The following is a 25,899-nucleotide window of genomic DNA, read 5'->3' as shown; positions in this document are numbered from 1 at the left end:
ACATATTGGAGATGGCGATTGTTTCGGCTGTGAGTGGCGAAGCCAGAGGGGCACCATAGGAATCAGGCATATTTTAGGATGTCCTCCCCTACATCCCCAGCAAACGCACGAAACCCTGCTTCAGGTCCCCTGTGCGGGACTTCTTAGGAAACGGGGCGGAGCCCTGGGGCTGGTTGGCGGACGCTGGACCCCGCGAGGCGCGCCTGCGCCGTGCAGCGGCGAACGCGTTCGAGCCGGAAGCACATGTTGGAGCTGGAGATTCCTGGGGATGGAAACGGAGATGGAAGCGCAGAGCGCCGGGGCCGAAGACGGCTTCACCCAAGTCACCCGCAAGGGTGGGCGGCGGGCGAAGAAACGGCAGGCTGAGCAGCTGTCCGCGGCGGGGGACGGAGGGGAGGCGGGCCGCATGGACACGGAGGAGGCCCGGCCCGCGAAGAGGCCGGTTTTCCCGCCCCTCGCCGGGGATGGATTCCTGGTACTAGCGGGGACCGTGGGACAGGAACGGGGCCGGGGCCAAACGTGGGCCGAGTCGGTGGTCCCTGGGTGATGTTGAAAGGGCGGGGGCCGTTCTTCCGTGACGGCCTTCAAGAAGTGACTCTCCTGAACGAAGTTTAATTCGTTCGGTTAAAGAAAGCTTCTTGTGGAAGAGCTGTCATTTTACAGCTCCACCTCCATCCCAGTACATCTCCCGACTTGTGTGTTCTTCTCTTGTAGGGTGGGAAAGAAGAAACAAGGAAAATTCCAGTCCCAGCTAACAGATACACGCCATTAAAAGAGAACTGGATGAAGATATTTACTCCTATTGTAGAACATTTGGGACTTCAGATACGGTTTAACTTGAAATCGAGGAATGTAGAAATTAGGGTAAGGAGAAAACCATTTCCAAATATATTAGGGTTTCTCTTTCCTGCAGGGGTGAAAAGAAGTGAATAGACTTTCCTTAATGGGACTTGTTTTGTTAAATTGTCGTTATACAGTTTTCTAAAATAGTATAGTGAGTTCGAACTTCTTGAATGTCTTCAAATTCTGCATTCAACACAAATATTAGTTGAATTCATAAGGTGGACCTAAGGTCATACCAAAATACTGGTTATGCCTGTGCATGTATTTTATGATGTTCTGTGTTGAAATGAGACAAGGCTGAGTAAAGAGCTGGTCATAAACAGACATACGTAAATAGGGAATAAAAGTACTTGCTGTGCACACACATATATATTCATTTCATGGTGTCAGTTCAAAAGCTAGACAATGTTAATTGACTTTAGGCTTCCTTTTCTGGATGCCAGTTTTATATTAGAATCAATGACCAAAATTAATTATATCTTCCATTTTGAGGACTCTTATACCATCATCAGGACTGGTATAGACTCATCTCTGTTGAACTAGAATAATGGAATAAAGCAGAGGGGCACTGCTTTAAATAGTTGGTAAAGTTTAAAATATAGAACTTGGCAGAACTCCTTTTTGTTCAGGTTCTTGTAGTTTTGTGCCAAAACGTCTTGTTTCCTTAGAGGTTTCCCTTGCTTCGTTGCTTTAAATCTCCTCTCACCAGTCCTTCCTCTGCCAGTGCCAGATTAAGTTTCCTGGACCACACTGCTTTCACTATGGTACTCTGGTATCTTCAAAATCTCTGAAGGGTAAGAGTTAAGTTTTTGACTGAACTTGCCCTTTTTCTTTTTTTTTTATTAAAGATTTTTATTTACTTATTTATTTGAGAGAGAGTGAGAGCGAGAGGTCACGGGGAGAAGGAGAAACGGACTCCCTGCTATGGGGCTCGATCCCAGGACCCTGAGATCATGACCTGAGCCGAAGGCAGATGCTTAACCGCTTAACCGACTGAGCCACTCAGGCGCCCCTGAACTTGCCTTTTAAGTAGGAAGCTAAGTCCCAAGTTCATCTCATCAACTCTGACCTTTTTATGTCCATACCTGTGGGGGACTTTGCCATCTGAAGAAAGCCCTCTCCTCCATACTCTTTCTTTTCCGGCCTCAATTCCAGTCATCTCTCGGAGTCTAGCTCAAGTGCTTTCTCCTTTAGGATTGGTCTGTGTTTCAGTCATGTCTTCAGAGTCTACACTCTTACTGTGCTTGGCTGTCTTACTACGTGTTGCAGAGGCATCAGTTTGGATTCCACTCACACCCGTTGCTGCTTCTGGATGCCAGGCACATAGTGGTGCTTTGGCGTGCACTACATCATTTTAATCTTTAAGACAGGCCTGTGAAGTAGTTGTCATATCACCATCCCTTAGATGTGAGGAAACTGAGTCAAAGGAGTAGGTTAGAGTCATCAAAGTCATTCACTAACAAGTGAATCTTGTTAGTCCTGAAAGGACCCCACCCCCACCCCCGACTTTTTTATTTTACAAATGAGAAAACCTAAGACTTGGAGCATCTATGGGACTTGCCTAAAGTCACATACAGGATTGGAACTGGAATCTAGTTTTATATGTGCATTACACAACCTTGTGAAGTTTGAAATTTGTCAAATATGTGGTCTCCTCAACTAAATTTGAGTTTTTGTGCGAGAATGGAAATGACAATTTTGGAATCAGACCTGTGTCGGAATTCTGCCTTTTTCACTTTTCAGTACTTCAGTTTTCTCAAATATAAAAGTTTTTATATTACTTAATATTCAGGGTCGAGGGGCGCCTGGGTGGCTCAGTTGTTGAGCACCTGCCTTCGGCTCAGGTCGTGATCCCAGGGTCCTGGGATCGAGTGCCGCATCAGGCTCCCTGCTCCGTGGGAAGCTTGCTTCTCCCTCTCCCACTCCCCCTGCTTGTGTTCCCTCTCTCGCTGTCTCTCTGTCAAATAAATAAATAAAATCTTAAAAAAAAAAAATTCAGGGTCGACGTGAAGATTAGGGCTGTTGTGTGTAAAGCACCTTTGCGATACGTGTCACTTTTAGTGGTTGGGATTTTATGAATAGTAGCTATTTCTGCAATTATCTAGTAGAGCCTTTAAGGACAAGATCCCTGCTTAAACCATTCCTGGTAGTTAGTCCTGGAGTTAGTGCATTGGGAACCATCAGCATGTAATGACGAGTATATGCTGGCCATCAGTCCTCATGTTGTATTAGAGTATTTTCATCTCCAGTCATAATATGTGCCCTTTTTTTTTTTTAACAGACTTGTAAAGAAACCAAGGATGTTAGTGCCTTGACAAAAGCAGCTGATTTTGTGAAAGCCTTTATTCTTGGGTTTCAGGTGGAGGTAAGTGATTTCATGACATCTAAAATAGGTGCTTAAAAACACTTAATATGAGGGGCACCTGGGTGACTCAGTTGGTTAAGTGTTACCTTCGGCTCAGGTCATGATCCCAGGGTCAGTGAATGTTTCTGTGGATTTGGGCTTTTTAAAAAACTTTGAGTTTTCTAGGTCTGGTGAATTTTAACTTAGTAGTTATTCTCAGGTATCTAAACGTAAGGGCTTCACAGCATTTATTTTTATGTTGTAGGATGCACTTGCCCTCATTAGGTTGGATGACCTCTTCCTAGAGTCTTTTGAAATTACAGATGGTGAGTATAGGGTGGTCTTTTCCTATTAACTGTTGTACTTTTGTACTGCCGACTTTGTATTGTAAGTGACTTTTAGCTTTCTAATAGCATCAGTTGACCTGTATTATTAGCAGGTTTTAAAATATATATTTTTTGTATCTTTTAGTAGGGAAATTTAGTTAGTGATTAAACTTCATTATGGAGTGGGTGGTGTGCTGCAATTGCTTGCCTCCTGAGGCCTTGATTCTCTCATTTAGTAAAACCCCTAAAGGGAGACCACCTGTCAAGGGCAATAGGAAGAATCGCTGGCAAAGGAGGAAAAACCAAATTCACCATAGAGAATGTGACACGGACACGGATAGTTTTGGCTGATGTGTAAGTATCCGATCTTGAGAAAATTACTGTCATAATTTATATTTGACTTTTTGCTGGTTTCAAGAAGTCATAAAGATTGTATTTTATGCATAATGTTGCCACTGACTCTTTGTCAGTATATGGTTCTGGATGAAATACATAATTACTTTGAAAGCAGATTAAGTTAGTTGAGAAAATCTGAGGAATTCTAGCTTATTTTTTTTCTCAGTTAGCAATAAAGGACATGTTTAGGGGCGCCTGGGTGGCTCAGTCGGTTAAGCGTCTGCCTTTGGCTCAGGTCGTGGTCCCAGGGTCCTGGGATCGAGTCCCACATCGGGTTCTCTGCTCAGCCAGGAGCCTGCTTCTCCCTCTGCCCCTCCCCCCTTCATGTTCATTCTCTCTCTCTCTCTCAAATAAAATATTAAAAAAAAGAATGTTTAGAATTACTATTAAAAGAAGTTACATGATAGGGGAAGATTTATTTTTTTTTTTAAAGATTTTATTTATTTATTTGATAGAGAGATAGCAAGAGCAGGAACACAAGCAGGGGGAGTGAGAGAGGGAGAAGCAAACTCCCCGCTGAGCAGGGAGCCCGATGCGGGGCTCGATCCCAGGACCCTGGGACCATGACCCGAGCCGAAGGCAGGCGCTTAACAACTGAGCCACCCAGGCGCCCCGACAGATGAAAATTTAAATAGTATCAGAGGGGACTCCTACTTAAATCAGTAGGAGAGAGCAAGGAGTGGGTGTTTTCAATGCCACTGTGAATTTCCTTTTAAAGAAAGAAATATATGTGTATAACTCTATAAATATTTTAAAATTATATATAAAGGCCTTTCATAAAAGGACGATGAGCACTGCACGTTGGGTGAAAAACTCGAGAGCAGCTCTATGTGAACAGAAAGAAGATAAGGGCTTAGAATAAGGGTGCAGGAAGTGGAGCTGGGATTAGCCCTGGCGGGGGTTGAAGATGCTGCGGGGCCAGGTCGGGATTGCTGGCAGATGGCGCCAAGCTTATATAACACCATGTGCTATGAAGTTGGGGAACAAAGCAGTTGACTGACAGGAGGGACCTGCCTGCTGCTAAACCCAGAAATAATTTTATTTAAAATCATGCTATCGGGGCACCTGGGTGGCTCAGTCGTTAAGCGTCTGCCTTCGGCTCAGGTCATGATCCCAGGGTCCTGGGATTGAGCCCTGCGTCAGGCTCTCTGCTCCGCAGGAAGCCTGCTTCTTCCTCTCCCACTCCCCCTGCTTGTGTTCCCTCTCTGGCTGTCTTTCTCTCTGTCAAATAAATAAAACCTTTAAAAAAATAAAAAATAAAATCATGCTATCTTGGCTCTAAACTTGGGCTAACCATTTTTTAGAACCTAAATTTTAGACTCTTTTACACTCGAGGGATAATGATACTACCATGTTGATGGCCCTCTTACTGGAAGACAGGTTTATTATAATTTTGATCTTTGTGAGGGGAGCCTAGACTTGGGAGTATGGAGCCACGAGGAAAGCTTGTTCTGAACTAGACATTTTAAAATATTTTGAAATGCATACCACATTTGAAAGTATCATACGTAGCCCTAAAAACTTTTGTTAATTTAGAAATCTAAAAATGTAACTGATGTGCTAATCAAATTATGGATGTTGTGATGTATTAAATTCTAAGTGTATTGATAAGTGTTAACGTAAAATTTACTAGTTGAACTAGTTTTTTTTAACAGCTTTACTGCAGTATGATTTACATACAAAAAACATTACCTTATTTAGTATCCTTTTCAGTGAGTTTTGGGTAAATCTTTTTTTTTTAAAGATTTTATTTATTCATTTATTTGAGAGAGTGAGAGAGAGAGCACATGAGAGGGGGGAAGGTCAGAGGGAGAAGCAGACTCCCTGCCGAGCAGGGAGCCCGATGCGGGACTCGATCCCGGGACTCCAGGATTATGACCTGAGCCGAAGGCAGTCACTTAACCAACTGAGCCACCCAGGCACCCGAGTTTTGGGTAAATCTATAGTCCTGTGATCCCACCTCAGTCCCAGGCAATCACTGATCTACTTTCTGTCATGGTTTTGCCTTTTCTAGAAATTTATATAAATGGAAATACACAGTATGCATTCTTTGGTGTATGACTTCTTTTAATTAGCATGCTGTTTTCAGTTTCTCCATTTCGTTAGGTGTGTCAGTAATTCCTCTTTATTGCCAAGTACTATTGTAAGGTATTGCATTTTGTTTATCCATTCACATTTGATGGACGTTTGGGCTGTTTTCAGTTTGGGGCTCTTATGAATAATGTTGCTATTATTGAATTTTTATATCTTTTTTTTTCAAAGTGAATTATGTACTACTTGAAATTGAGTATACTGTCTTGAGTGTTCAGTATAAATAGGCTAATTGTAAATCCACATGTTCATCCATTTATTATGACGTAACCATAATGTGGACTAGTATGTACCCATAACTGTTGTTTTTGATGAGTTGCTGATAACCTGGTAAAATACAGTATGATGTGAGCAAGATAAAAAGCTAAAAACTATTCCATATATATTCAGTGCATCAGATGGGAAATAATGTTGCCTGTGTCCTGAGACCTCCATACCCTTGTGGCCACTGCCCCACCACTTTGGTGGTTTCGACAGCAAAACCACTCACACTTCATGTATGCTCACTGTCTGTTTTCTCATCTTTCCTGCGCTATTGTCAAGGATTTTTATCAAAGTTAGACATACACATACTTGAGCAAGCCCCAGATTTCTTCCGCCTACCTCCATTTCCACTTCCTCAGAGGAACTGATTTCAACTCTTTTAGGTAATTTTTAAAAATTATTTATCTCCATATTTTCAAATATCTTGTTTATATACCAGTTTCTTGATTTTTTTTTTTTTAGTTTCACCATTGACTTTCTACCATGAAAGATGAAAATTTAGCTTTTATTCATCTCTCCCCCCACTTCCACCCCATGTACTCAGCCCTTCTGACATCCAGTTTACTTATCCCTCCCTACGTCCCCTGTACATTTTGGGTTTTCTAAGACCAGTGTTAGCATTACCTGAGTACAGGGTCAGTGCTCAGTGTATTAACACTGGGCCAGGTGATAACTGTGATTGTTCTATCTGTCCTTTACCACTTTGTTTTCACTTGAAAAAAGAATTCTTACTTATGTTTGTGCTTTCTAATTATCAGTAAAATTCAGTAAAAAGCTGTATGTTGTTGCATCCAGATGCATCAAACATTTGAGCAACCTCCCCTGGAGCCTGCTTTCTCAGAAGCAGTACTCCTCTCTGCCTGGTGCCCATTTGGCGTCCTAGGTTCTCCTTTCACCTTTGCCCTTTTGCTGTTTGAATCTCTTGGTTGTTGGATTCTTTTTCCTGAGTACTCCTTATGGTTCTTTTTTCTTTTTTAATTTGATATTTGTATGTAGTGCAAAATGAGCACCACAGTACGTCTGGTTAACATCCATCACCACAGTTACAAATTTGTTTTTATGTGTGTGGAAACTTTTAAGCTTTACTCTTAGCAATTTTCCATTATGTAGCACAGTATTATTGACTATATTTGACATGCTGTACATTATATCCCTGGACCTTCTTTTCTAACTGGAAGTTTACGCTGTTTGACCCCCTTTATTCATTTTTGCACACCCTCCCCCCCAAGTACTCCTTATTTTGGTGCCGTATATAGTCCAGGAGCTAGCTTAGCTAGCTAACATTATTTGAGAATTTCTAGTTCCAAAGGTGTCCTCTCTCCTGGCTTACTATACAGTTCTGTTATATAAATCACGTCCATTCAGAATCTTGAAGACGTTGCTGTATCGTAGCTTTCAGTGTTGCTATTGAGAGGTCCAGCACCATTTTTATACCTGATTCTTGGAGCGTCCCATCTGGCACTTGTAGTATCTTCATCCGGTGTGTTCTGAAATTTCATAATGCTATGTGTTAGTGTGGGTCTATTTTTACTCATCTTACTGGGCTCTTTCAAACTAGAAACTCATTTTCTACAATTTTCAGATTCTCTTGAATTACTTTGGTCTTCCTTTTCTCCCCCCCTTCTATCTGGAATTCCTTTCTGTAACTCTAATTCTTATATTTGGTTTTCTTAACATCATGCCCTTGATTCATGGGTGCATGAAAATAGCTTTTCAGACCTTACTGATTTGATTTTGTTTTTGCTGTTTTCATTCTTTTCTCCCCGTAGTCTCTGTTTCTCTTTCTTCACCTTGCCGGTTGTAGCCTCTTTTTTTTTGTAGTAGATGCTTTCGTCAGAGTCTGGGGATCTGTGTGTGTGTGTGCCAGATGTACACGAGGGAGGCAGGAAAGAGCAGACCAGAAGCCCTGAGCTCATGGGGTCTGGAGTGTGGCGGGATGCCGGTTGACTGTAGGCTTCACTTAGGGTGATTGCCAGGCTGTTTCTGATGTATTTTTTAGTCTTTTTTTTTTTAAGATTTTATTTATTTGAGGGAGAGAGGGAGAGTATAGAGGGAGAGTGAGAAGCAGACTCCCCGCTGAGCAGAGAGCCCGATCTGGGGCTTGATCCCAGGACCCTGAGATCATGACCTGAGCCAAAGGCAGCCGCTTAACCAACTGAGCCACCCAGGCGCCCCTCCTTTGGTCTTTTTTATTGAGCAGGTCAGGTTCCCTGAGAGAAGCATTCTCTAGGCTCTTTGCTGCCAGACTTTGAAGCCTGGTTATGGAAGATAGTCGGACGTCTCAACGTCCAGTGTGCGTATATTTGCTTCCCATTGCCCGTTTTTAACATGGCATTCCTACTTCAGCTGTACCTGGTACCCCTAGTCCAGATACCATGTCTTTTACCTTTCCAAGGGAGCAAAACCTTGCCTCCCCCTCCCATAATTTTGCCAGTTACGGGGGGTGGTTGCCTGATTACACAGAGTGGGGAAGAAAATCTAGGGATCTTGAATAGGTTTTGTCATTTTTGTCCCCACTTTCAGAAATGGCTGAGCCTGTCTGGATGAGAGGGTTCTGCTTGATGTTCCCACTGACAATTTAGTTTACTGACATTTTGGAAGATGGGCTCAAAAAGGCAAAATACTATTGTCCATCTTGTTTGCCAGCCAGGAATTTCTATTTGTAGGGTCTGGATGATCCTCACTGAGTAGTGAAGAAATTTAGATGACCTTTAGAAAGCTTTGCAGTTGAAATCCAGATGTTTTAATTAAGTACAGTGTTACTTGCATTTCTGGATACTTAATATCAGCTCTGCCAATATGTAATCTTTGGCAGACTTTTTTACTTCTTGCAAATTTCTTTCCTCATGTATAAAATGGAAATACCATCTACCTTAATAAAGCTCACGTGAGGATTAAATGGGAACACATAAAGCCCTAGCACATAAAAAGCACTCACTTGATGTCAAGTAGCCATTATTAGCCAAGAATCTTAAAAAATTCTTGGTTTCTTAATTTTTTGTCTTTTCTAATTTTTGTTGGGATATAATTTAAATACCATAGAATTCCCCTTCAAAGTGATTTTTAGTGTCCTTAGAGTTGTGCAACCATCTTTATTTAGGAATCTGTATCTATCATGATTTTCCAGAGTTTCTGGATTATGGGATTCAGTTAAGGAAATGCTTTTGTTGCTAACTCGTCCCATATTCTCTCTTGCAGGAAAGTTCACATCCTTGGCTCTTTCCAAAACATCAAGATGGCAAGAACTGCCATTTGCAACCTCATCCTGGGTAATAATAATTTACTCATTGGGTGTTTTCTCTGGAAAGAAAATAGGGAATTTAGAACTCAAACCACATTTGCACATCAGTTCAAGTTAAGCATAATGTTAAAGATTGCAAGTAGAAGCTCTTAGTGGTTGGCAAATGTGGGCCTAAAGAAAAAAGAAAATATTTTTGCTTAGATTTTATCAATTTGCTAGAGAAAAGAAGGGGATTATTGGGTTATATTGCTTATATCTTTGCTGCTTTCCCCAGAGGTGCAGTGAAGCCATTCCAGAATAGCAGGCAGTGTGGTTTAGGTTTCAACGAAAAGAGAGCTGCTGATCACCATCAGTCAACTTAATTGATGCACTTAGTCCTATTTTTATTTATTTGAAAGTGAGCGAGCAAGCAGGAGCGAGTGGGAGGAGGGACAGAGGGAAAGAATCTTAAGCAGACTCTGCACTGAGTGCAGAGCCCAGTGTAGGGCTCAATCTGACGACCCTGGGATCGCGACCTGAGCCAAAACCAGGAGTCAGACATTTAACCGACTGAGCCACCCAGGCGCCCCAGTCCTATTTTCAAACTGTGCAGCAAAGTCAGTAACTTCTGGTACGAGTTACAGGATTGTAGCAGCTTGCTCTAAATGGGATTTTCCATCAGTGCCCAGATCTGACCAGCTTCTTTTTAAAATATTTAGACAATTTGGTGTCTTTGACTCTTAGGATTTAAAGTATTTTTGGAGAATGTTTGGGTATGGTTTATGATTCTTTTGTTGATTTAAAAGAGACCCACTGGAAAATGTGCTCTTTAGAGTTGTAGACTGCTTTCCATGTGTCTTCTATATATGTGAGTACATTTGTATAGATATGTTTATTTTCCTCTGCAGGAAATCCTCCATCAAAGGTTTATGGCAATATCCGAGCTGTGGCTAGCAGAGCAGCAGATCGATTCTGATTTCAAATCAGAGACTTTTTATCTTGTCTTTGGACTCTAGAGAAAAAGCCCTTGTCCTGTGCATGTGGTCATAAGAAACCAAGAGAAGAACTTTTCAGTCACTTTAAGCCTCCATCGCTTCTTCTGTTCTCAGCCAGAAGCTTCAACAGAAAGGTTTGCTAATACTCACATGCAGCAACTTGAGGATAATTCCCATATCTGAATTTAGTACCATAATTATACTTACACATTAATTATAATTTATCACTTCACTTTAAATAAAAGATTTGCATAGTTTATAATTCTCTTACTGGGAACTTGTTTAAACAGTCCTATATGAATTTATAAATTTGTAACTTACAAATTTATAAACATTTCTTGTCTATGGAGTGTATTTAAAAGAATCAGCTTACAAAATCGGTCTGAATCCTGACCCTTAATACTGGGTGGTCTGTGGGCTTTTTAGAAGCAGCAGTTTCAAGATACTGTTGTGAACAAAGGCTAATTTTTGTAGCTTATAAAACTAAAGACATCACAAGGTTGATGTGAGGAAAATTTTATTTTTCAAATAAGCATTCAGTGAAAGTAGTCAGACCTTACCAATGTTTGGGTGAAGGCGAAATATGGTAAAAGAACGTTTTTACCAAGAAAACCACAATGTTCTGCAAATGCAAGAGCTTGTTTTAACTAGTGTCTGCCTATTTAAATACTCATTTGGTAAGTATTTAAGTATTAGTCTTTAAAGTAAGTGTTTAATCTTAGCAAACACTAAGAGCTAGGTAGAATCCTGGACAGTTGAGGCTGTTGGTGGACAAGGGACAGAAAAAGAAATCACTGCCCTTGTGGAGTTTTCGTTTTATTTCAATAACCAGGGAAGGCAAATCTACAAAATACCTAAGTAAATTCTGTCAGCAGAGGGAAAATGCTCTGGAAGAAGAAAAGAGTGGAGTAAGGGAGACGCAGGTGTAGGAGTCTGTTTACGTGGGGTGGCCAGGAGCGTCGTCCCTGTGGAGCCAGGACATACCTGAACAGACCTGGTGGCATCAGCTGTGGGGTCTCTGGTGGGGGATGGTACAAAGGCCCACAGCAGAAGCAGGTCCAAAGCTCCAGGAAGCACAGGAGGCGAAGGCAGCTGGAAGCAGAGGAAGGGTGAGTAGTAAAGCGATGAGGTAGGGCTTTGTAGGTTGTTGTAATGACTTGTGTTTTTAACCAGTGATAAAACAGATTTATCTTTACTTATGGCTTATAGTCAAATATTAAATATCAATTTATCAGGTTATTTTTTAAATCCAAAAGAATGGAGAAAAGACTACCTCATGGGAAAAAAAGTATCTAATGGCTGTGGAAGCTCACCAAAGACGATTGTGAACACACTCCAGCAAGTTTCAAATATTTTATTTTCTTATTCATACAGTAGGAAGTTTTCTAAAGATCCCACAACATGACATTTCATGCAGAAGAAAAACTAAACATTCAACATAAACCCCCCCACCCACACTAAGGAAAAAAAAAAAAAAGGGAAAAAAAAAAAAAACCCTCATTCCCCAGTAAGGAAATAATGTTTGCACTATTTTTCTGTAACGCCAGCCAAGATAATGCACAAGCAAGAGAAATAGAAAGCATTTGCTAAAATATTTGTAACAAATACTTATGTACAAAAAATTCACAAAAGACTAGTTCCCCCTTGAAGCAGAGCACATGGCAGTTGACACTGGAACAGATCAAACCACTGGCTGGGATTATAAGCCACGTACTGATCCAGAGGAAGAAAGTTACATGTAGTGGAGATTTTCAGTTTGAACATTAACATTTCCAAAGTTTGGCAACATTATCTTTTAAAATTATGCAAATTATGTAAACAAGAGGTACATTTTAAATTGATCTACATGCAAAACTCCATGTCATGCAAGGACACCAAGCACCGGGATTTTTCTCTCACAGACAGAGCCCATGATGTGCAGCACTCAGTTGAAGGAACAGCGATGGCAGGCAGGTGTGCCCAATTTAAGATTCATTTACCTTGATTCAACCTGCCCTTTTCCACTTAAGATTATAAAACCGCTTTTCTAGAAAAACTATACCGGGGAAGACTACTGTCCTAGAAAGCTAACCAAAATGTTTTCTTCCAGCCAATAGTACCTTTGCAGAAAAGGGAAGGGATAATATCAAGTGGTGGAACATGATACGCTACTTTTATATCACACATTTAGTAAGTTAGCATCCATTACAAATATGGGTAAATCAAGAAAGAAAACCATCATGCACTCTCTATGCCTTGTGGTAAAGAAATTCAAGGGGTATAAATTTGGATAAAATGTTGCTCTTCCATGGCATATAAATTAGTACGACTTCTTCCATTTACATCACAAATATATGTGGGCGTTCAGATACATACATGCACATTAAGTATCACCAGTGTTTTAGATGAGCTGCAAGCCTTCTGAAACAGAAGGGAAATTTATGGTTCAAAGGTAAGTTTAATGACAAACTGATTACCTACATACTGAAACGAATGGATATCCTAAGTAGTTACGTGATTTCCTTCAGGTATTACTAAGAAATGTCTAAGGAAAATCGTGATTGCCTCAGATGGCTTCTGGCCTTTCCACAACTGATAACTTACATTGACTCAGGGACATTTACTAAATGTAATGGCTCCTAGTTAAGAAATAACGAAGCAGCCACAAGCTCTGTGCAGTTACTATATGAACACAAGAATGAGCTCTTGGCAGAAGCACTGCACTATACTTTCTCAAGCAGAGATGTAGTAAAAGCTGCTCAGCAATGAGACACAGTCCCTGGAAATATATTCATAGGTAGAAAGAAAATTACACACTCCTTTGTTACAAAAAATGTAATTAAGGTAAATAATAGGACGTTAACAAATGCTTTGTCAATCTCTCAAAGGAGAAAGCGCAGGAAAAGGAAAACAGCTGGCCTAACACCCGGCTCAAATCGTACAATTTTCTATCTATATATAAAACTGTGTGAAATAAAAGTAAGGATGTTTTATGTTCTGCTTGGCACTTTTGTACTCTATCATTTTGTTTCTGAATCAAGTAGATTAAATTAAAGCCAACCTACTACACATATAGAAAGCTACATATATCTATATATAAATATTTACATATGTATATATAGATACTTTCTTGTTATAAAAGATGAAGAAAAATAAATTAAAAAGCCAACCCCTTCCCTTTCTTCACCACATTGATATGCTCTTTTCATGTTGCTGTCCTTCAGACTTTAAAGTGCTACACTGAGTTATTGAGAGAATTAGAGTTCAATAACACTTAGTTGGCTTCATGAGGCTCGTGTTGGAAAATGTGGCTTCACAGAGAAAAATACTTCCATTTAAATACACAGAGAGCATTGCTGGACGTCTTGAGCAGATCTTCAGAGATGGAGAAGAAAGCAAAAGTGTTGGGTGGTACTCTTTAAAAAAGAGTCACACATCTACCACCATCTTTTTGTGGATATCTAGGCCACCTACAACCTGCAACAGATAGGAACAAATCAAGCTTAACCACAACTGAAAACTCCTTTTTACTGGTCTAACCACCTTAACCAAAATTACAATTTAAAAAATACTTTAACTATTTTCAGAAGTTGGCTTTTTTGAGTTTTTTTGTTTTTGTTTTTAAACCTGTACTGCATCTAGTTAGAATTTTCATGGCTTCTTTCTCCCAGGATAACAGGCATTTTCTTGTGTTCTAGGACAACTGTTGGCAAACTTAAAAAGCCAGAGAGTATTTTAGGCTTTGTAGGCTACATGTAATTTCTCTTGCATTTCCTTCTCCCAATTTTTTTTCCTAAGATTTTTATTTATTTATTTAATTGACAGAGACAGCGTGAGAGAGAACACAAGCAGGGGGAGTGGGAGAGGGAGAAGAAGGCTTCCCGCCGAGCAGGGAGCCCTATGCGGGGCTCGATCCCAGGACCCTGGGATCATGACCTGAGCTGAAGGCAGTCGCTTAACCAACTGAGCCATCCAGGCGCCCCAACTTTTTTTTAAGACTTTTTTTTTTTAAAGATTTTACTTACTTTACTTTAGATTTTACTTATTTTTTTTAAGATTTTTTTTTTTTTTAAAGATTTTACTTATTTATTACAGAGAGAACAGGAACAGGAGGAGGGGCAGAGGGAGAGGAGAGGCAGACTCCCCACTGATCCCAGGACTCTGAGATCATGACCTGAGCCAAAGGCAGATGCTTAACTGACTAAGCCACCCAGGTGCCCTTCTCCCACTTTTTCTTAACACTTTAAAAATGTAAAAAACTGGTCTAAGCTCAAAGACACACAAAACAGGAGATGGGAAGGATCTAACCCACTCTGTAGTTTGCCAACCCCTACTTTTATAGTAATAACCGGAGGTTATCATAAAAATTTATCCTCAAAATCCAAATATGGGCTTAACTGTCAGTCTATTCTAGAAAGTATTAAAAAGTAACAAATGAATAAAATTTTCTGCACATTATTTTCCCATAGGCTTGAAGACATGGAGAGTTGTTACAGACATCTCTGTGAATGATGACATGGTAATCTGCAAGTTTAATTACCTGTATTATTATTTGGAGGATAGATTCTATTAAGTACAACCTACCTAAAGAAAGTACGTAAGTCACAAATGTTCACAGCTTGATGAATTTTCCCAGAGTAAACACCCAAGTAACTAGCACCCAGACCATTACTAGGACTCTTCTGTGGCCCCCTTCCAGCCATCTCCCTCCTCCTGCCCTACCACACACACACAGGGAGCCACTACTGTGACTTTTAACAACCTGGATTAGTTGGAGATCTTTTTCGTGTCTGACTTGTTTCACCTAACATATTTTTGACAATCCATGTTGTTGTGTATAACTGCATCTGTATTATTTTTCAATTTAAACTTATTTTAAAAGTTTATTTGAAAAATAAAGCTTAAACAGCCAATTAGTGCTACAGCTTCTGCTATGAAAACATCAGTTTGCTACCCTGCCCTCATTCTCTATTTCCTTTTACATAGAGATGATCATTTAGACTTCTCAGCTAATATTCAGTATTTCCCTATAGGTCTCCAAATAACATTCCTACGTTGCCTTCTCTTGGATTCAAAGTTGCAGGCATTATCCACTGACTTCCCACCACACAAGAGGAAGATTTATTTCTTAAACACATACACACCCCTCCCATCTATCTCCTACCCCGTATACTTCCCACCCCACCCTTCCAACAGTTAAATCTTCACTTTGATTAGACAGAAATTCAGCATTTTAATTGTGACTATATAAAATACTATTTACAGCAAAACAATTGCATACTGCACATTTGTGTTGCTACAGGTTTATAATTATCTTTTCCTTTGCTGGGTATCTATGTATTTAATTCAGTCTCAAACTTCTGTTCTAAATCTGTTCAAATATATGATGTAATTCTATCAATTTTATTATCTTGAAATCATTCCCAGAGCTTTCCCACCTGCTACAATCTAGGCCTGTCATCTCTGGACTTTGCTTCATCATCCCGGAAATTTCCTTCTCTCATGTTGGACCCTCTGCTTCCTAGACCCCACATTATCTTTTTTGATTTACAACCTTATTACTGTGGGAGCACATCTTCCAGTAGTTTCCCAAAAAGGGAAGCCTTGCATTACCAGAAAATGTCTTCATTCATCCATCTAGTTTGAGTTTGTAGAGAATTCTAGTTTGGAAATAAATAACTGTCCCTCAGAATTGCAAAGGCAATGCTCCATTGTCTTTGAGCTTCCTACTTTGCTATATAGCAGAGAAGTCGGCTGCCCTGATGTTTTTTGAGTCTTTGTATAAAGCCCCTCCCTACTACCCCTCTACCCCTGGTCTTTGGAGTTTGTAGGACCATCTCTTTGTTTCCCATTTTAAAATTTCAGGACATTGTGCCTAGGCCCAGAGTAATTTTATATACTATGCTAGGTACTCAGTAATCCTTTCAGACAGAAAACAGTACTTTTGGTTCATTACTTTTGATTCATTTTTAATGACTTCATTCCCTCCATTTTCTCTCTGGAAATACTAGCATTCAGGTGTATATAAAACAGGTGTATATGCATCTCTAAATTTAAATTTCTAAGAGTTCTCATATATTATTCAAGTTTTGTTTAAAGCATTCAGTATATTATATCCCTGAGAATGACAGATTTTTGTTTTACTTTTAGAGGTAGAAAAATGGAAATATGCTTATCTTTACTTAGTCTCCCTCCCCCTACCCCCACCCCCCAATCTATGCCTCCTGTTTCCCAGCTTAGAGACTCTACACTTCACCCTCTCAATCTCCCACTATAGGGCAGGAAAGTCTGAAGAGTAGGAAAGGAGATCAATCTAGTGTGCTAAATACTTTTTAAACAGACTAAGCAATTCTGTTTTTAGCCTCGCCTTCATCCCCACTTTTACTTGTGCCCCCAATTTCTGAGCCTTTCAGGGATACTGCATTATAAACCAAGTTGCTTCTCAGCTTTCCAAGTTGATAGAATTCATTTTTTTCTCTTGTTAAGTCAGCTTACTTATAAAGCTGTTGAATCTAGTTGTTATCCTCCCTACTATCTCTTTGTCCTGTGGGTTCATAAACCTTTACTTTTTAATTTCACTGGCGTTTGGAGAGCAAGCAAAAATAAATACAGTTCACCCTTGAACAGCACAGGGCTTAGGGATACCAACCCCACCCCCACGCAGTCAAAAATCCACGTGTAGGGGCGCCTGGGTGGCTCAGTCGTTAAGCGTCTGCCTTCAGCTCAGGTCATGATCCCAGGGTCCTGGGATCGAGCCCCGCATCGGGCTCCCTGCTCCGCGGGAAGCCTGCTTCTCCCTCTCCCACTCCCCCTGCTTGTGTTCCCTCTCTCACTGTGTCTCTGTCAAATAAATAAATAAAATCTTTAAAAAAAAAAAAAAAATCCATGTGTAACTTCTCACTCTCCCAAAACTTGTAACTACCAATAGGACACTGTTAACCGAAAGCCTCGCCATTAACATAAACAAAACATTTTGTATGTTATATGTATTACATACTGTATTACAATAAAGTAAGCTAGAGAAAACATTAAAATCGTAAGACAAAAACATGTACAATACTTTATTGAAAAAAACCTACACATAAGTAGGCAAGTGAAGATCAAACCGGTGTTGTTCAAGGGTCAACTAACTGTACATGTGTTCAGGTCCCAACTTTAATCCTGTCACTAATCATTTCTATTTTCTCTGTGTATGTGAACTATTCTGAAAATTTTAAAGGAGGCAAACAAGCATGTCATCTCTTAAAGTAACTTCCCATCTCTTTCACTGCTATAGCTTGAGAAATCAGAATAAAAAGGACTCAATGAAGCCGAAGTTATGGGCTTGATCGATGTGAAAAGTTGGTTTAGACACAAAAATTGTGCTACACTCCTGAACTATGCTCCTCAAAAACACAAAAGTAATTTATCACAAATACTGGAAATGAACTCAAATCATAAGCTTATGTCTTCAATGTACATAGTATCATTTCTATACCTAAAGAAATACCTAAAAAAAAATCAAGATTTTATCTGACAGAGAGATGTATTTTAATTTCCTTCCACTGACAAGTATTTATATGCAATTTTAATTTATATTTTATATTTACTAAATATAAATGGGGTCTTCATCTCTATACATCTCTTCCACATCACTCTGGGCAAGTTTTCCATTTTTATTTTGTTCCCTCAAGGCTTAGGATTTCTTCTTTCCTTCTTTTAAAAACTGGCTACTATCCGTGCTGCCACTACCAGCCTGGTCTCATGTCACACTTAATCTGACGCCAGTCCACCAGAGTATTTCTGTGATCTTTGGCAATGAAGAGACGGACAGATGACAGACCCTTATAGCAAGTACCACCATGCAACAGTTCAAAGTCTCAAAATCTCAAGCTTAACTCTCTTCCTTTTTTTATTCTAATTAAATTAAATTAACATATATTATTGGTTTCAGAGGTACAGGTCAGTGATTCATCCCAATATAACACCCAAGGCTCATTACATCACGTGCCCTCCTTAATGTCCATCATCCAGTTACCCCAGCCCCCCACCTCATCCCCTCCTGTTTGTTTCCTATGATTAAGAGTTTCTTACGGTTTATCTCCCTCTCTGATCTTTTTTTCCCCCTCCCTTCCCCTATCTAGGCTACTATTTCTTTTTTTTTTTTTTTTTTTAAGATTTTATTTATTTGACAGAGAGACAGCTAGAGAGGGAACACAAGCAGGGGGAGTGGGAGAGGGAGAGGCAGGCTTCCCGCTGAGCAGGGAGCCCGATGCAGGGCTCGATCCCAGGACCCTGGGATCATTACCCGAGCCGAAGGCAGACGCTTAACGACTGAGCCACCCAGGCGCCCCGCTACTATTTCTTAAATTCCACATCTGAGTGAGATCATATGATAATTGTCTTTCTCTGACTTATCTGGCTTAGCGTAATACCCTCTAGTTCCATCCACGTCATTGCAAATATCAAGATTTATATTTTTTTGATGGCTGAGTAGTATTGCATTGTGTATATATGTAACACATCTTTATCTGTTCATCTGTCGATGGACATCTAGGCTCTTTTCATAGTTTGGCTATTGTGGACATTGCTGCTATAAACACTGGGGTACAGGTGTCCCTTCGGATCACTACATTTGTATCTTTGGGGTAAATACCCAGTAGTGCAATTGCTGAATCGTAGGGTAGTTCTACTTTCAGCTTTTTCAGGAACCTCCATACTGTTTCCGGAGTGGTTGCACCAGCCTGCCTTCCCACCAACAGTTTAAGAGGGTTCTCCTTTCTCAGCATCCTCACCAATATCTATCGATTTCTGACTTAATTTTAGCCATTCTGACCAGTGTGAGGTGGTATCTCATTGTGGTTTTGATTTGTATTTCCCTGACGCCCAGTGATGTTGAGCATTTTTTCATGTGTCTGTTGGCCATTTCTGTATCTTCTTTGGAGAAATGTCTGTTCATGTCTTCTGCCCATTTCTTGTTCTTTGGGTGTTGAGTTTGGTAAGTTCTTCATAGATTTTTGATACTAGCCCTTTATCTGATAAGACATTTGCAAATATCTTCTCCCATTCTGTCGGCTGTCTTTTGGTTTTGTTGACTGTTTCCTTTGCTGTGCAAAAGCTTTTTATCTTGAAGTCCCAATAGTTCATTTTTGCCTTTGGAGATGTGTCTAGCAAGAAGATGGTGCGGCCGAGGTCAAAGAGGTCACTGCCTGTGTTCTCAAGGATTTTGTTGCATTCCTGTCTCACATTTAGGTCTTTCATCCATTTTGAGTCTATTTTTGTGTATGGTGTAAGGAAATGGTCCAGTTTCATTCTTCTGCATGTGGCTGTCCCATTTTCCCAACACCATTTGTTGATGAGACTGTCTTTCTTCCATTGATTATTCTTTCCTGGTTTGTCAAAGATTAGTTGACCATAGAGTTGGTTCTGATTCTTTCCTGGTTTGTCAAAGATTAGTTGACCATTTCTGAGTTCTCTACTGATGTGTGTGTCTGTTTTTGTGCCAGCACCGTACTGTCTTTATGATTACAGCTTTGTAATAGAGCTTGAAGTCCAGAATTGTGATGCCACCAGCTTTGGTTTTCTTTTTCAACTTTCCTTTGGCTATTTGGGGCCTTTTCTGGTTCCATACAAATTTTAGGATTATTTGTTCCAGCTCTGTGAAAAAAGTTGATGGTATTTTGATAGGGATTGCATTGAATGTATAGATTCCTTTAGGGAGCATAGACATTTTAACAATTTGTCCTTCCAATCCATGAGCATGGAACATTTTTCCAGTGCTTTGTGTCTTCCTCACTTTCTTTCATGAGTGTTCTATAGTTAGTCCTGACTACAAATCCTTTGCCTCTTTGGTTAGATTTATTCCTACATATCTTACGGTTTTGGTGTAATTGTAAATGGAATCAACTCCCTAATTTCTCTAATTGTCTCACTATTAGTGTATAGAAATGCACCTGATTTCTGTGCATTGATTTTATATCCTGCCACTTTGCTGAATTTCTACATGAGTTATAGCAATTTGGAGGTGGAGTCTTTTGGGTTTTACACATAGAGTATCATGTCATCTGTGAAGAGTGAGAGTGTTCTTCTTTGCCAATTCGGATGCCTTTTATTTCTTTTTGTTGTCTGATTGCTAAGGCTAGGACTTCTAGTACTGTGTTGAACAACAGTGGTGAGAGTGGGCATCCCTGTTGTGTTCCTGACCTTAGGGGAAAAGCTCTGTTTTTCCACCCTGAGAATGATACTTGCAGTGGGCTTTTCATATATGGCTTTTATGATATTGAGGTATGTTCCCTCTATCCCTACACTGTGAAGAGTTTTAATCGAGAAAGGATACTGGGGTTGCCTGGGTGGCTCAGTTGTTAAACATCTGCCTTCAGCTCAGGTCATGATCCCAGGGTCCTGGGATTGAGCCCCACATCGGGCTCCCTGCTCAGCAGGAAGCTTGCTTCTCCCTCTCCCACTCCCCCTGCTTGTGTTCCCTCTCTCACTGTGTCTGTCAAATAAAATCTTAAAAAAAAAAAAGGATACTGTACTTTGTCAAGTGCTTTTTCTGCACCTATTGAGAGGATCATATGGTTCTTGTCCTTTCTTTTATTAATGTAGTGTATCATGATTGATCTGCAGATGTTGGACCACCCTTGCAGCCCAGGAATAAATCCCACTTGATTGTGAACAGTCTTTTTAATGTACTGTTGGATCCTATTGGCTAGTATCGTGGTGAGAATTTTTGCATCCAATTTCATCAGGGATATTGGTCTGTAATTCTCCTTTTTGATGGGGTCTTTGGTTTTGGGATCAAGGTAATGCTGACCTCATGGAGTCTGGAAGTTTTCTTCCATTTCTATTTTTTGAAACAACTTCAGAAGAATAGGTATTAATTCTTCTTTAAATGTTTGGCAGAATTCCCCTGGGAAGCTGTCTGGCCCTGGACTCTTGTTTTTTTGGGAGATTTTTGATGACTGCTTCAATTTCCTTGCTGGTTATGGGTCTGCTCAGGTTTTCTATTTCTTCCTGTTTCAGTTTTGGTAGTTTATACATCTCTAGGAATGCATCCATTTCTTCCAGATTGCCTAATTTGTTGGCATATAATTGCTCTTAATATGTTCTTATAATTGTTTGTATTTTTGGTGTTGGTTGTGCTCTCTCCTCTTTCATTTATGATTTTATTTGGGTCCTTTCTCTTTTCTTTTTGGTCAGTCTGGCCAGGGGTTTATCAATCTTACTAACTCTTTCAAAAAACCAGCTCCTAGTTTTGCTGATCTATTCTGTTCTTCTGGTTTCTATTTCATTGATTTCTGCTCTAATCTTTATTAATTCTCTTCTCTCGCTGGGTTTAGGCTTTATTTGCTGTTCTTTCTCCAGCCCTTTAGGTGTAAGGTTAGCTTTTGTATTTGAGACCTTTCTTGTTTCTTGAGGCTTTTATTGCTATATACTTCCCTGTTAGGACCACCTTTGCTGCATCACAAAGGTTTTGAACAGTTGTGTTTTTGTTTTCATTTGTTTCCATGAATTTTTAAAATTCTTCTTTAATTTCCTGGTTGACCCATTCATTTTTTAGTAGGATGCTCTTTATCCTCCATGTATTTGAGTTCTTTCCAAATGTCCTCTTGTGACTGAGTTCAAGTTTCAAAGCACTGTGCTCTGAAAACATGCAGGGAATGATCCCAGTCTTTTGGTACTGGTTGAGACCTGATTTGTGACTCAGCATGTGATCTATTCTGGAGAATGTTCCATGGGCACCAGAGAAGAATGTGTATTCTGTTGCTTTAGGATGGAATGCTCTGAATATATCTGTGAAGTCCATCTGGTCCTGTGTGTCATTCAAAGCCCTTGTTCCCTTCTTGATCTTCTGCTTAGATGATCTGTCCATTGCAGTGCATGGGGTGTTAAAGTCCCCTACTATTATTGTGTTATTAATCAACGTACTTCTTTAATTGTTATTAATTGGCTTATGTAATTGACTGCTCCCATGTTAGGGCCATAAATATTTACAATTGTTAGATCTTCTTGTTGGATAGACCCTTTAATTATGATACAGTGTCGTTCTTCATCTATTACAGTCTTTGGTTTGAAATCAAATGTGTGATACAAGGATTGCCACCCCAAGCTTTCTTTTGGTGTCCATTAGCATGATAAATGGTTTTCCACCCCTCACTTTCAATCTGGAGGTGTCTCTGGGTCTAAAATGAGTCTCTTGCAGACAGCATATCGATGGGTCTTGCGTTTTTATCCAATCTGATACCCTGTGTCTTTTGATAGCAGCATTTAGCTGCTATTCAGAGTAACTATTGAAAGATGTGAATTTAGTGCCATTGTATTATCTGTAAAGTCACTGTTTCTGTACATTGTCTCTGTTCCTTTCTGGTCTTTGTTACTTTTGGGCTTTCTCTTTGCTTAAAGGATCCCCTTTAATATTTCTTGCAGGGCTGGTTTAGTGATCACAAATTCTTCTAGTTTCTGTTTGTCCTGGATGCTTTTTCTTTCTCCTTCTATCCTGAATGACATCCTAGCTGGATAAAGTATTCTTTGCTGCATATTTTTCTCATTAAGTACCCTGAATATATCATGCCAGTCCTTTCTGGCCTGCCAGGTCTCTGTGGATAGGTGTGCTGCCAATCTAATATAAGTTACCTTACCAAAACCTTGTAGGTTATGGACCTCTTATCCTGAGCAAGTCCTTTCAGGGTTTTTATCTTTGTCTCTGAGATTTGCAAGTTTCACTATTATATGTCTGGCTGATGACCTATTTTTATTGATTTTGAGGAGGGTTCTCTGTGCCTCCTGGACTTGAATGCCTGTGTCTTTCCCCAGATTGGAGAAGTTCTCAGCTATAATTTGCATCAGTATACCTTCGGTCCGCACCCCACCTCTCTCTTTTTCCTCTTCTTCTGGGATCCCAAATACTCTATTTTTTCACTTTATGGTATCACTTATCTCTCGAATTCTCCTCTCATGATCCAGTAGTTATTTATCTCCCTTTTTCTCAGCTTCATTATTCTCCGTTTTGTCTTCTATATCACTAATTCTCTCTTCTGCCTCATTTATCTTAGCAGTTAGAGCCTCCATTTTTTATTACATCTCATTAATAGCCTTTTTTATTTCAACTTGATTAGATTTTAGTTCTTTTATTTCAGAAAGTGATTCTCTAATGTCTTCTGTGCTTTTCTCAAGCCCAGCTAGTATCTATATTTATAATCATTATTCTGCACTCTAGTTCCGATATCTTTCTTATATCCATTAGGTCCCTGGCAGTCAGTACAGCCTCCTGTTCTCTTTTTTGAGGTGAGTTTTTCCGTCTTGTCATTCTTGCAGAAAGTGGTCACTTTTCTATCTGTAGAATTGCAGGAATTCTTTTCTTAGATCTCCAGGTGAGTTTGCAGGTGTTCTGAATGATTTGATAGTATCTAGCTGAATTCCTGGGGCCAGACAAAACTAAGGTTTCCTACTTCTCCACCATCTAGACTCCTCCCCCTCCTATTCAAGCTTAACTCTCTTCCAAAAAGACCCAGTCTTTTCTTTAGAGTACCACCCTACTTTTTCAAACAACATGCAGACAGCATTCCCTTGAGATGAAGAAAGATACTTAAAGGATAATATGAACTTCTACTTAAATGCCAAAGTAGCAACTTTAGTCCTTCCAGGACACATAACCACAGTCATTTGTTTTTCCTTCTGTGGTCTAAATAAAAAAAGAAAAGAAAGGGAGGAGGGAAACCTTCCTATAGAAGCATCCAATCATAACTGAAAAATTTCAAAACCTTTTTCTTTGTTATTTTTGCCTCTCCTTCTGGATTCTCTAGCATCTCTAGCTTGCAGTTAAAACTTATAATACATCAAAATGCTAGTATCTTTGCTTTAGGGGCAAAGTAGTGAAAGAAGGTGAGTGGTTGTGTTGCTGTTTTGTTTGGAAGCAGTGAGTGGTGGCAAAACTCTGGATGTACTGAAGAAAGGCAATAAACTAGAAGGTAAACTGTGGCCCCAGTTTCCACCTCGAGTTAGTTTTCTTAGGGCTCCCCAAAACCGCAGTCCTTGCACCTGTGGGGCCCTTACCCTATCACACAAAGAACCAACCATCAACTGATTGGGAGGGGGGAGGGGAGGAATCACCGTTTACACTGCCTCACTAATGAGTTTAAGATGCATGCAGACTCCATTTCTGTTGTCCTCATGAAGCCAACCTTCTGGATGCCTGGCTGAAACTTATGAACACATACCTTCCACAGGGTTTTCAAACATATTTATTTTTAAATAAACCTTAAGAATACACCCTGTTTGTAATTTGGGGGACTATCAACAGTAAGTAAAAGTTATTAATACCATTCCTGTGGTGTATTATCAGATAATCATCGAGAATAGGAATTCCTGAGAATAATAATTGTTAGTTATTAACAATCACAAGGAAAATAATTTAAAAACTCTGAATGAAGGCCATAAGGCAAAATCAAATATATAAATTTCTAGTGCAAAAAATGTATATGGAATTCTCTAGTAAAAATGTATATGTAAATGTTTTTAAAACCTAACTGTTGGAAGAACCAGCTCTTTTGTACTTACAGCACAGAATTCTTCAAAGGATATTCTTCCATCTCCATCCTTATCTGCATTTATTATGGTTTTGTCTACAATTTGCTGTAACTGTGTATCTTTCAGATTGTTCCCTACCATCATCTTCAGCACCTGGAAGAGTTCCCCATTGGAAATATAGCCATCTTTATCCATGTCATAGATACGGAAAGCAACTAAAAAAGAGAGTAAAGAAAATCAATGACAATTATAAGGCAACCACAAGTAAATACTTGAAATGAGGAAGAAAAAAAGTAAGCTATCAAATATCTAAAGTTAGAACTATGATCATCATCGTAGTTCCCACATTTGATCTTGCCTCCAGGAGCAGGTAAACACAGTTGGGTAAGAGTATGGGCTTTGGAATCAAGAGTGCTTGGCCAATTAATGTACCTAAGGGTTAAGTTATTTAACCTTGCTAAGCTTCAGTTTCTACACATAAAATTGGGACTAATAACAGTTCCACCCGCCCAAGTTCTTTAGAGTACTATTTATGATGACAAATAATACATGTGAATTGCTTAGAATAGTGTCTGAAACATGGCAAAAGCTCAATAAATGATAGCAATTGCTATTACTATTATTCTCATTTATATTAAGTGTTCATTTACAAAGAATGTCTGCATATATCCTGTGCCTCAGAGAACTGTTACTGAATAAAATGTCTCTCTAGTTAAGAGCTGAATACCTTAAAAAGGTATCAGATGTTCACTGTAATAGAGGCTGTCTACATAAACCAAAATAGTGAACATCTGGCTAAATAGGCATATAAACTAAGTTTACCTAATCACAGAACATTTCTTCACACTTTCATGAAAAAATCTCTTACCCAAGACACGTAGTTTTTACATAGCTGTTTTCAGTACAAGGAAATTGTTTTGTTTCTATCCAACTAAA

At 39.6% G+C, this 25,899-nt stretch overlaps 2 protein-coding genes across 2 annotated transcripts in view; one reads left to right on the top strand and one right to left on the bottom strand.

Moving 5' to 3' along the window:
* The first annotated feature begins 184 nt into the window (after window positions 1-184).
* PNO1 (partner of NOB1 homolog) lies at window positions 185-11,958 on the top strand. Its single transcript, XM_032410823.1, has 7 exons — window positions 185-475; window positions 715-864; window positions 3,125-3,208; window positions 3,453-3,513; window positions 3,750-3,867; window positions 9,463-9,533; window positions 10,393-11,958. The coding sequence occupies exons 1-7, from the start codon at window positions 269-271 to the stop codon at window positions 10,458-10,460; spliced, it is 759 nt and encodes a 252-aa protein (XP_032266714.1). The 5' UTR covers window positions 185-268; the 3' UTR covers window positions 10,461-11,958.
* PPP3R1 (protein phosphatase 3 regulatory subunit B, alpha) overlaps window positions 11,819-25,899 on the bottom strand; it is a 71,621-nt gene continuing 57,540 nt past the window's right edge. Inside the window, exons 5-6 of the mRNA XM_032410824.1 lie at window positions 24,994-25,178; window positions 11,819-13,935 (exon numbers count right to left, since the gene is read on the bottom strand). Of these exons, the coding sequence (XP_032266715.1) occupies window positions 13,888-13,935; window positions 24,994-25,178 (233 nt within the window). The 3' untranslated portion in view covers window positions 11,819-13,887. The remainder of the gene's footprint in view (window positions 13,936-24,993; window positions 25,179-25,899) is intronic.

This window comes from Phoca vitulina, unplaced genomic scaffold, assembly GCF_004348235.1.
Source record: "Phoca vitulina isolate PV1807 unplaced genomic scaffold, GSC_HSeal_1.0 scaffold12, whole genome shotgun sequence".
In the NCBI taxonomy this organism is placed as follows: domain Eukaryota; kingdom Metazoa; phylum Chordata; class Mammalia; order Carnivora; family Phocidae; genus Phoca; species Phoca vitulina.
The sequence above is the reverse complement of the archived record's forward strand: the minus strand, read 5'-3'. Positions and strand labels throughout refer to the sequence as shown.